The sequence below is a fragment of the Anolis sagrei genome, chromosome 3 (genome assembly GCF_037176765.1).
Source record: "Anolis sagrei isolate rAnoSag1 chromosome 3, rAnoSag1.mat, whole genome shotgun sequence".
Taxonomy (NCBI): domain Eukaryota; kingdom Metazoa; phylum Chordata; class Lepidosauria; order Squamata; family Dactyloidae; genus Anolis; species Anolis sagrei.
Genome location: NC_090023.1, coordinates 189,325,079 through 189,337,825, shown reverse-complemented (window position 1 = coordinate 189,337,825; position 12,747 = coordinate 189,325,079). Strand labels below are relative to the sequence as shown.

The 12,747-nt window shown below is 38.5% G+C and overlaps 1 protein-coding gene across 2 annotated transcripts in view; it reads left to right on the top strand.

Annotated features, from left to right (window-relative positions):
* Positions 1-12,747, top strand: part of ADGRA1 (adhesion G protein-coupled receptor A1) — a 517,955-nt gene that overhangs the window by 71,486 nt on the left and 433,722 nt on the right. For both annotated transcript variants that reach the window (XM_060768686.2, XM_060768685.2), the window contains exon 2: positions 11,970-12,041. In XM_060768686.2, coding sequence (XP_060624669.2) covers positions 11,970-12,041 — 72 coding nt within the window. The remainder of the gene's footprint in view (positions 1-11,969; positions 12,042-12,747) is intronic.

Genomic DNA, 12,747 nt, shown 5'->3' with positions numbered 1-12,747 from the left:
TGGAGGCATTTATGAACTGAATACAGTTCAGCATTATTCTAGTCCAAATACCAGCATTAAAACTGAGCAGTCGGCACTGAATCAAATGCACACCTTCTCATTTACAACAATTTTTGGGAAAAAAACTACCCAACACCACCATACAGTAATATATAGCAAAGCACAGGCATGCATTAGATATATCTTAGCCAATCATTAAATATTATTCATTAAATCACACTGGAAAAGCAAGCATTGATGCTGTTCTTGTTACTAGTACTTAGTCTGTGGTAGACTCTGGGTACAGTCAGCCCTCTACATTCGCTAAAGTGAGGGGCACAAGACCCTGTGAAAATGAAAAATCACAATTAAGAAACTCACTGTTTTTTAACTTTTCTAGTAATGTCTAGGTCTTCTAGCATGACTGAAATCTGATCATAGAATCCCATTGGAGAACCTAAAGATTCCTGGAGAAAACAGTTTATCTACCTCATCACACAGGCAAAATTACTCATCCTATGACAGTTTCATCTCATTTCGTGGACAGAGCCTGCAGGTTCCCATCAGACAATATAGATCTACTTCCAGTGGGGCTCCATCCATGAAGTGTGGTGAAACTGTCATATGAGACAGAAATTGGAACACAGTAGGCTTCCCGTGTTCTCATTGAGAACAACAGAGGGAAGCAGGGTGGCAGAGCTTTCCCTCTTGGAATGAGGTAAGGGGTGATGCGAGTGATGGGTTCATCATACCCCATGCCAGATTTGCCACAATCCATGGCAAATCCCCTGCAATCGCCCACAATGTGAACTTCAATGTGATGAGGTTCTAACTCAATTCTATGAATAATCAAAGCTGCAAATGTCAAAACTGCAAATGTGGAATGACAATTATACTCTGGAAATACTTAAACTGCTTATTCTTAAAATTCTTTAGGGTTATTAGGGGCATAATAATGCTTGTTGTTGTGTGCCTTCAAGTCACTTCTGACTTGTGGTTATCTTATTATAGAGTTTCATTGGCAAGTTTTTTTCAGAAGGGACTTGTTTTAGCTTTCCTCTAAAGCTGAAATAATGTGACTTCGCCAAAGCCAACAAGTGGGTTTCCCGATGGGGATTCAAACTTTGGTCCTGCAGGAATCCTAGTTTTGAACCTGAATCACTACACTGAATCACTACCTTTGAGCATGATGATATCTTTGGTTATCCTATCTAATCTTTGTGATCAGCAAAGGATGTGGAGCCAACCCATTTTACTTCCTCCTCCTTCTGTCTTCACCTTTCTCTTTCCCCCATTTGACCACAGTATGAAGAAATCAGCTATCATTCAGCTGTCATACAGCTATAAATCAGCTATGATTAATATTCTGTTTTGGTCAATAAACAGCAGTAAACAAGCAAACAGGTAGATACCCAATTGGAGGAGCATCCTTGTAATTGTGTGATTTTTGAAAAATATTTTTATCTCTTTCATTTATCACATTTATAATAGAAAATGTGGCCAGAAAATACACTTGGAACATACAAAGTGAATCGCTCACAATAGATACGTTTAGAAGAGGTCAGACCACAGAAAAATCAAATTAAATGTAAGAATAGGATAGTTAGTTTGATGTTTTGTACTTGAAGCTATCTTCATTTTTACTGCTGTGCATCCTGTACAAATCATAGTATAACCATTGCTTCTGTCTGCAGAGTTTAAGAAGTGCAATACAACACGATACTACTACTGTTAGCATGGAAAGAGCAGAGCATCAGATATGGTAAAAAGCAGTACAGTTTTAACTGGGTTTTTTTTTATTAAAAGAAAGAGTTTTCTCTTCTTTAAACAAAAGCTGGGATAGTGGAAGAACTAGGAAAGGTTGCCAAGGTGCTACTGACTGCTTTGTTCTCAGATCCAGAAATGAGATGTGCAGCTGCAGGAGTATTCATGGAGCTATTAAAACTTAAGCAATTTAACTCACTACAGGTGGGCCCTGGGATATATTCTTACCAATATAAATCGTTAGATCCCAGACTGGTAGGAAAGCTGTTCATCCACTTGCTTGGAATGAAAGATAGGGAAGACTTGGGAAAACTGCCCGAGGGAAGGAGTTCATGCCATATAACTTAGCTGGCTTCCAGATGGGTGGTTCTGAGTTCCTGCCATATATCTGTGGCTGTTTCCAGATGGGTGGCTCCTTGAGCTAACAATATTGGCTCTTCTGCAGTGAACTATAAGTGGATGTGAAGTTGATTTTCCACACATTGCAGATTGCATACAATTATGGGTATATTAACACACATTTCTCCGTTTGTTCCTTCTGCTGCCTTTTGGCCATGCCAGTATAAGTGATGAGGCTGTTGTGGATGTGTAAAGTCCACTTTAGGGTCAATGTTTCTTGATCTTGTTCCATTGTCAGATTTGTGTACTTAACAACGGTGTGCAGGGAAGACCTTTAGATAGTTTGTGGAAGATGAAAGTCCTTTGATCATTAGGTGTCCTACTTAATTCTAAGAAGCAAGAAGGCCTTTTTAAAAAGACTTTGGAAAAAAACATTAGTGGTTTAGCTGGAGCTCAGCAACCATACTGCTGACTGCCTTGAAACTGGTGCCAATTAATGCCCCTGGGAATGATGCTGTATGATGAAAATGGAGTGAAATACAACTTTAAATGTAAGTGCAATTAATAAGCATTAGTATGCCACAGTATTAGAAGGGTTTATAACATTGTGGTGCAATAATGCTTATTACTGAAACTATAAATAAACCTCTTCATGTATTTAATTGTCTCTACTATCAACCTCATCAAATGTGTTGCCAGAATTGTCATGGATCGTGGTGATTCCAGCAGTTCCTGTCCGGGGTAGGGGGGGGGGAAGGCATGGGGGACCCATTGCCCTATGCCCCACATTGCCCAACTCACCAGTTGTCCCAACCGATGCGGGAAGCGTTGTCCACTTGGTTTCCCCCAGTTGATCTCAATGGAACACGTGAATCCTCCCATTCTGCCGCTGCAGCCACATATGCTGGTTGAATTTCCCTTTTGCGGTAGAGTCCCGCCTGTAGTGGTTTGATGCCATGAAATGGGTGCTGGCAGGATCCGTCGCAAAAGAGAAGATCAACCAGCATATGCTGCCGCTTTGGACCCCATGTAATGCTGTAAGTGAGACGCAGGGTGGCTCATAACAAGGGTAAAATGGTACAAGTAAAAGCATAGTGTTATGTAGAGTATCCCTTATTTAAACATTTGAATGCTTCCAAAATCTGAAATATTTTGCCTTGAGCCACCTGCTTCCACTTTGTTATGCTAATCCTATTTGTTTATACATGAAGCAGAAGTGGTTGGTTGGCGGGCTCCTCAGAGAGAGGCTGGAGAAAGACGCAAAGATCTGCAAAATGTTGGAAGGATTCACGCTGAGCATGACACTTGGATTTCCACCATTTCACAGATCTTCAGTCTCACTCCAGTCTTGCAAATACAGATACAGTTGTGTTTTGTATCGTGTTGGTTACCTATTGCATAATAGTACTTTCAGGCTATGTGTATAAAAGGTATAGGAAACATAAATGGATTTCCTGCTTAGATTCGAATCCCCCTACCCTACCAAAAGGCCCTCTGAGGCCCTTTCTACACTGCTATATAATCCAGATCATCAAAGCAGATAAGAAAATAATTATTTATAATGGTACTTCACCAGAGTGTCACCCACCAGTGATAATTCATGTTTAAGCATGTTTTGTTTTTGTTTTTTTCCTATTTAGGAAAATACCATAGTCAGAAAACTAAAATAAATGAAACTGTGATGGTTGATGCCATTGAGGAGGTAAACCTACTCCACATTTTGGTATGAGCTTTAAAGGAATTATCCAAGTGCAGAACTTTGTCTACACTGCCAAATAACCCAGTTCATATCAGATAATCTTGATTTTATATGGCAGTGTAGAGGGGGCTCACATCTGCCTGAACTGCACCTATCTCTTGTTGCCTTTCGTGTTTTCTCTTCACTCTAATTCAAAATAATGACACACATGATCTTCCCATATTTAAATTACTGAATGAAATTGTGTTCAACACATGTGGATATTCACATCAAAACAATGCTGGTGTATTTTATTTGGTGCCATTTGATGTAGCAAATATTCTTCCAATCTATTAGAACACGTCCACTGTTCGAATGAATTGTACATGCCATGTTGACAAGTTCAAAAGTTTAACATCCTTTATTTTTACATGATAGCATGCACTATAAATCTTCACCCCAGTCTTTTCTCCTGAGATGAATAACTTAAAAAGTGTATGTCTTTTAAAACATCGCTTGTATGGGGAGGAAATCATTATTTAAGTATTCTCCATTGCTGTTACATTTATCAATTATGTGTTGATAATATATTGCAGAGCTATCCTAAATGTGTGTGTCAGGGGGAGAGAGAGCAGTTCCTGATGGATGATGGAAGACCTTCTTAGACTTGCTGAGCCAAGGCATAATCTATGACTTCCTTAATCCTCCCAGCCCACTCTGCCTATGACAGAAGGACAAGATGGCTTGCATGTGTTTTCCTGGTCAAGTTTCATATTTGTGATTTTCTCTCCAATAGAAGTTGCCATTAGTTATAGTTACCATATATACTCACATGTAAGTCGATTTCAGGTGAGCTTCGAAGGTGGAGGAGGGCCTTGAAAGTAGAGCAGGGAGAGCTTCGGGGGCCATGGGGACAGCCCAGTGGGCCATCACCCTTGGCAATATGGCCTACCACTCCTCCTCCCCGTGACCTCCCTCCCTCTGCCCTCCTCCTCCCTCCTCTCTTCCTCCTCAGGCCGTGACACTAAGTGAGTTGAATTTTATTCTTTGATTTTAATTATTATTATTATTTTAATTTTATAACCAGTGTACTAGATGACCCCTGACTTTTCATAAAATTTTCCAGGGTTAAGAAGTCATCTAATATGCTGGAAAATATAGTATATAAACCTGAAATAGTATACAAAGTTGCTGATTATAATGTTTTGGAAATGGTATGTTTCATAAGCTATTGAGTGTCCACATTTCTCCTTTTGTATAAGCAGCAAATCCCAATAAATTATGATCTAAATCAATGTAAGGAAATCAATAACATGTTCTACCAGATTTGTTGCTTAGCATAGGTCAGATTATTTTTACCATGGAGGTTGTTAATTGCAAATTTTAGGAAAGAGTGCAAAAATACACACAGAGACCTTGTGAATTTCACCTCCCCCCGCCCCAAGTTTCTACACATTTTCTTGAGGCTGTGATAGTAAACTCAAAATAGAAAACTAAATAGATCTGCAGAAGATAAATGGGAACAGTGGGGGTAGTAAGGTGCCTACTGAAGAGTAATGGTATTTGTGGGGAGAGTGTTTTATTTGTTAAGATTCAAACAAAGGTATGGATCATATGAAGAACTTGGACAAAATCTGGTGGAGGGAATGTAATAGTACAGATAAAAATCATAACAACTTTGGGGGAGTTTAAAAAAAATAATTAAAGTTCTGGATTTATCTCCTAGCAATTCTAGTGGGATATAGCATGCTTTGAAAACTGAGTTTGTACGAGAAGAATAACTGCAACAACGAAATCTCTCTCTTTTGCTTTCTCTCCCCTTTCCCTGTCTCTTTATGGAGTGCAGTTCCACTTATCAATTAACTTGTGGAAAGTCACAGTCTATGAAGTTCCAGCCATTTTAATAATACTAGCACAGGTCCTATAAAAGGGGGCTGTACTTTGATATGTTTGAAATCCCTAATGTCATTTAGGAATATAGAAAGAGAGCTACCCTAATAATGTTGCAAACTATTCTTTGTGATTTTGAACTGGGCCACATTGCCCTTAGTGAAATATTACAAACTTATGCATGAGCATATTATTGTGATCTGTAATAAGCTTTGTTGTAAACATGATTAGCTGCTGGGTTTGTAGGTAGAGAAAACTGAAAATATTCATTTTGGAAATACCTGTGGTTACAATTAATTTTCAAACGAGCAGTGATATTGCTTATATAACCTGTATCTACAGAATGATAGCATTTCGACACCATGTTAACTGCCATGGCTCAGTGCTATGGATATATGGGATTTGGAGTTTAGTGAAACATTTGGTACTCACTTCACACTGCAAAATTTCTGTTGCTTGCAAAAAACCCCAAACCCATTGATTTAAGTCAGGCTGGGAGATAAATGAGCTCATCACATTTGTTACTGGAATCAACACGGATTGTGGTGAATCTGGCGGTGCCCATTGCCTCACACCCTGCATTGCCTGACTTACCCCTAACCCCATCCCACGGGGAAGCATCTGCTGCCTGGCTTCCCCCCATTGTTACTAATGCAACACAGGAAGTTTTCTGTGTTGCCGTGGTGGCAGCATTTGCCAGTTCCTCTTCAGGTTTGCTACAGTGCCCTACCAGAAGTAGCTGTATTTCATGGGATGGATGCTCTATAGCAAAACTGAAGAGGAACTAGCATATGCTGCTGAACTTTGGCCCGTCTGATGAGGTCAAAAGATTAACCCAGGGTCATCCTGTAAGCAATGTCCAATCTCAATAAAATAGTGAAGAGTCGAGACATCACACTGGCAACAAAGATCTGTATAGTTAAAGCAATTCCCCATAGTCACCTACAGATGTGAGAGCTGGACCATAGGGAAGGCTGAGCGAAGGAAGATAGATGCTTTTGAACTGTGGTGGTGGAGAAAAGTTCTGAGAGTGCCTTGGACTGCGAGAAGATCCAACCAGTCCATACTTCAGGAAATAAAGCCCAACTGTTCATTCGAGGGAAGGATATTAGAGGCATAGTTGAAGTACTTTGGCCACATCATGAGGAGACAGGAAAGCTTGGAGAAGAAAATGATGCTGGGGAAAATGGAAGGAAAAAGGAAGAGGGGCCGACCAAGGGCAAGATGGATGGATGGATGGCATCCTTGAAGTGACTGGCTTGACTCTAAATGAACTGGGGATGGTGACGGCCAACAGGGAGCTCTGGCGCGGGGTGGTCCATGAGGTCACGAAGAGTCGGAAACAACTGAATGAATAAACAACAACATCCTGTAAGCTAGATGGAAAGGCAACAATCTGAACCTAGACTAAATAAAACACTAACAGCAATGCTACATTGTGTACATGGGTCAAAACAAGAAGATTCACCTTGCAACTGCGATGAGGGGTGCACATGAACTACAGCTGAATTCATAGCACATCTGTTAATCCAGAGCAAGAGGGAACACTATTGATACCAGAGCTTTCAGGAAGCTCTGGAAATATCCCAGTGTTTTTGAGGTATGCACAGCTGTATCAATTTGGATCTGTTCCATTCCAGTGTCCACACATCCAAGAGATCTGCTGCTGTGTCATCAGGCAGAAGCAGCTCCTCCATAGAAGCTTCTTGGTGGTGCTGCTTTTGATGAGGTTACAGTAGGGCCATTGGCTGGTGATACAGTGTTCTCAATGTTCTTTCAGTCCAGCCAGCAATGCTGGAACCAGAAAGGCTCCAGAGATTCTCCTATGCTTCATTAGGGCAGCGCTGGAGCACTGTACTTTAGACGGTGTAAGTATAGACACAGATTATTACTGAGGTTGATGTGGTTTCATTTGTCTTACAGGTGCTGGTTCACCTCTGGCTATTTTATAATGAACTAGCTGTGACCGCCATGCATTGCTGTGGCCAACCTTCCCTCCCCCTTTCTCTCCTCCTTTCTTTCTCTCCTTCCTTCCTTCTCTTCCTCTTCCCTCCCCTCCCTTTTCTTTCCCTTCCTCTTTCTCCCTGTTCTTCCTTCTCTACCTATTCTTGGACTGCAAATCCCAGCAGTCCTCCTGCTCAATCTACCCACCTACCCATCTATCTCTATCTAATCTATCTATCTTATCTATCTGGAGGATTGCTGGAAGTTTCAGTCCAGGAATAGGAAATTGGAGATATGCAGGGATTGGGATTCTCTCAAAGAAATCCAGGGAGAAGAAAGCTTGCAGCTTGGAAGCAGTGCATTTTGATCATCATCCTCTCCTAAAGGGCCTGGTCTAGGGGATGCTGGGAGCTGTACTCCAAAAGAGAGTGTCTATATGCTATGGTTTGTTTGCCAGGAGAGTTGTTTTTGTGCATGTGCTGCAGGGTCTTTTTGCTTTTTTGGCCTTTTAAGTCCCTTCTGTTGTGTTTTTCAGTGTTTTTATGTGTGATGGTCACTTATTGGCCTGTTAGGTATGTTGTGTCCAAATTTGGTGTCAATTCATCCAGTAGTTTTTGAGTTAATCCCACAAATGAACATTACATTTTTATTTATATAGATAAGAACAAGTACACAAGACATTTGAAGGCACTCGTAACCTCGTTCCTTACTTTTCAGAATGGGGTCTACAACTCAACGTCCTTGCAATTGAGTGCTTTAGACCCTGGAATGTATTTTCTCATTGTTCCAAATTAACAGCAATCTGTTAACCTTCAGGCTTGAGACAAAGCTTTTCTTATATCCTTGTATAAAAGATAGAGAGAACGGCATTTGTTTTGTTTAGGGTGATGAAAATTTAATTGAATTCTAAGTTACAAAATACATGATTGCAGAAATAAATATTTAGCATGCTATTTTGACTTACATATAAATCTTGGGATTGTTTTGTTAAATTCGGATTCACTTTTTATGTTTGGTATCATTATTATAGTCATTGGTCCATTAAAATAGAATCTAGTGAGCGCAATTAGATTCTGTGCTTACATTTTTCTGCAATGTTTCTAGATTTTTTGTCACTTTCATTCATAGACCAGTCATTTATAAAGATGCTGGTGACCCCATTAAATGGGAAATGAGTGTAGAAGTTAATGGTGGCCTTTTGAAAAAGCATATTTAAGTTGCTTTTGTAAGGACAAAATGGCTACGGTTAATGGATTAATTTAAATTCAAGAGGTTTGATGTATGATCAAACATCTGTCATGTTATTTTGATTTTGCCTTCATTGAAAAAGCTCTGCATTGCATTCGTAGTCAGATATTCAACATGTATAGACACAGACTGCATTACCTTTTGTTTTACATCTTTGAAAATAGGCTTTTTCAAAGTCAATACACTTCTGTGAAGAGGGGGGAAATCAAAATATGGAAATTTCTACCATATCATAAATGCCAGATATCATTGTGAAGTATGAGAACTAGTGCTTCAATACAGAAATGTATATACCATTGTAACTGGTCCCAAAATATTGGGTGAAGAATCACGTTTTTACTGGATATTGCATTGAGTGTAGTGCTCAATGGATTCAAATTACAAGAAGGAAGATTTTGACCAAATATTAACAATAGCTTTCTGTTGCATGAGATGCTTGACAGTGAGACAGACTGCCTTAAAGTGTTCTTCACTTGAGGTTCTAATACAGCGCTCACAGGCTCATCAGCCATGTTACTTTAGATGTCTGTTTCCTTCTTTGGCAGGGAGTTGACCCTTGGGTCCCTTCTATAATTTAATAAATAAGTTATACATTATATGAATAAGTTATACATTACATGAATAATGATTGATCATGTCTTTGAAAACATGTATACTTTGTGGAATATCTGATTTTTCTTCTGTATTCTCTATGAAATGGCCTCTAGTGGTCTTGCTTAAATGTTTCAAGAAAAGTTGTGTTGTCAACAAAGTAAATTCGCTTATCTGCAGTTACCTTGTTGGTTCTGCACAGGACAAGTGGGACTTAAAATCCATTTAGTGGAACCAAAGTATAGTTCCAGGGATGGCTTGGGAGTTGTTAGCTGGGTAACATGAGATGGAGCATTTGCTGCTGTTTCTTTCCATTCATTTCATAAATTTGTATCCTACTTTTCTCCTGATCCATACCTCAAAGTGCCTTACATCTTAAATTAAGACAAAATACAATACGAAGCAATAAGTTTTGACACTAGATAACAATTTAAGAATTAACTACGGAGTAAAAATTGCCTAAATATGTATTTTTAGAAATACTTTTTAATATTTGGCTAGTATTCAATAAATAAAAAAGAATACACAGACAAGTGTTTCTGACTCCATTGTGTTTAATGATAGCAATAATTGAGACACCTCCCCTCTCCTTTTCATAAGTTACAAGCATGAGAAAATGAATACATACATAACTTAATTTTATTATACATTTACTAGGAAAGTGGGGGATGGGCAGAGAAGGAGATGAAAAGGGGAAAAAATGGTTTAATAGGTTAATGGTTGGTTAGTTGCATCTTTACAAATGTCTACTGTGTCCTGAGAAGAAAACAAAGAGGGTAAGCGTTGTTGAGGTATGGGGAGTTCTTTTACAAAATTATCATTGTTACAACTAAGTCTTCATTTCTATTTCTTTAACACATATTTCATTTAAATATTGAGGATTGTGACAATTTTAATTTAAAGTCCTTTGGCTGTATCTTTTTATGTTTTCTCACATTGTCTCCTGGTCTTTGTATATTCTTTTCCAATTCTTCTTCAACTGGAAAAGAATATACAAATACCGAATAAACTTATTGAAGGATCAGTTTATCATCTTTTGCAATGATTTACGGTGTATAGTGGGTCCTTTGTATCCACTGTAGTTTGGTTCCAAGACTCCCCCGTCAATACAAAAATCTGTGAATGCTAACGTCCCATTCAATGCAATGGAATAGTGAGCCCCCAGTGGCGCAGTGAGTTAAAGCCTGTGCCGGCAGGACTGAAGGCCGACAGGTCGCAGGTTCGAATCCGGGGAGAGGCGGATGAGCTCCCTCTATCAGCTCCAGCTCCTCATGCGGGGACATGAGAGAAGCCTCCCACAAAGATGATAAAACATCAAAATCATCTGGGCGTCCCCTGGGCAACGTCCTTGCAGACGGCTAATTCTCTCACAACAGGACACTCCTGATGACACGACAAAAAAAAAAATGGAATAGTAAAATGGTGTCCCTTGTATAAAATGGTAAAAACAAAGTTTGCTTTTGGGATTTTTACAAATATTTTCAAGCTGTGAATAATTGACTTCATGGATACCGAATCAAAGGATATGGAGAGTGGACTGTACAATCAAACAAGGATAAATTTTGTTTCTTTGCCATTGTCTCAATTGTGGCCGAGACAGAATATTTTAATATAATGGGGCATCTTGCTGGGGACTCACCAGTGCCTATAAGACCTTGTGTCCCTGAGCATGAGCAAAGCACTCAGCAGGTTTTTGTCCTGCCATATTATTGTGATTTATTTTTTAAAAAATATCTCTGCAAAACTAATGTCTTATCTCACTCTTTATCTAAACTTGTAAACAGGTGGAAAAGGACAAATGGGCCAATCAAAGAGATGCAAAATATCCATCCAGTGCTACTACTTTTTTTCTAACAAACTATACTAGAAAGTGATATTTATCACAGTTTTAAATTTGCCAGTTTGGGGATAGGGAAAAAAAAGTCTCAAAATGCACCAAATTTGTCCAATGTCAAACAAAAGTCCAAACTCATTGCATTTTGACAAGGGCCATTTTTATTTCATTATTTCTTTTAATTTTTATTATATTTTACCTGTCTCGGAAAGAATAAAGCAAGAAGGGATTCATAGTCTTACACTCAAGACTCCTTCTGTCTTAATTTCTACTGGGTTGGAAAGAAGTCAAATTTAATCATGATTATAGCAATAAACACAAGGAAAAACACTTGTAATAAAGGTTTTGTGGTTAACTTTGTTAAACTGGATGGACACAGTTTTTTTTAACCACTGATATGTATTTGAAAATCACTAAGCATTCACTAAATATGCCGCTCAAGTGCCAGTGTTAAATGCCATTCTGTGTTGCACCACTCACAGTACAATGCATTCTTTCTTATTAAATGATGTTATGTTGAAGATGTAATTGTTTTTAAATGATTGTCTTTATCTTATTTACTGCATTAAAATGAAGTGCAAATGGAGCAGAAAAATCTGTGATTAGTGATTTACAGAAATGTCCCTTATTGTAATTACATGTTTTTAATCAGTAAAATTGCTACCACATTCTAGTAACATTTTTCCTTTTACTCCTTTTCAGAATTCTGAGCAATAACAAGATCTTGTGGTTGAAGAACAACTCCTTCATTGGACTTAGATCCCTGGAGAGATTGTGAGTAGTTCCTACTCTTTGCATAATGTTTCTTTAATCATTGAAATGTTCAACTAAATATTCAGTATAACTCAATAGCTCTTAAATGTGCATTGGATTATGGCTTTTGGTGAGTTTTTCAAATTAAGAAGAGTAAATAAAACAATAATTGCATGAAAGCAGTAATGGCAATTTGAATCTAAAATAAATGAAAAGCAAAGCATGGAAATTCACATTTCTATATCCTATCAAAATGAAGGTCAAGAAACGAAAATTAATTTTATTTATGCTACATGGCAAAATTAACTCTTCAGTTCCCAAATTGTGTTATTGTGTTGGTAATCAGTATATGTCTACCAAGCAGCATATAGTTTATAATACATCAGCAATAGTAACAAACACTGGGAGAGACTACTGTCACAATGCCAGGGCTCTGCCGGTATACAGGCAGAGGTGAATCAAACACCCAGTTTGTATCAAACAGTTTAATTAAAGCAGCACTTACTTTCTGGCTGTTTTAATAGTCCAAAATATAAAAAATAAAGATAGCACTCAGCCACAGAATATAAAGCAAAATCTGATAGCAAACACTACACCATAGTTAAAGGGTCCAGTCCAGTGGTCAAATGCAGAGAGTTTAATGAGTTTGCTCAAGAGTTTATACCATTGTCAACAGCCAGTCCAAAGATTCAAGGTTCCAGGATTCCAAGAGTTCAGGAGACAGGTC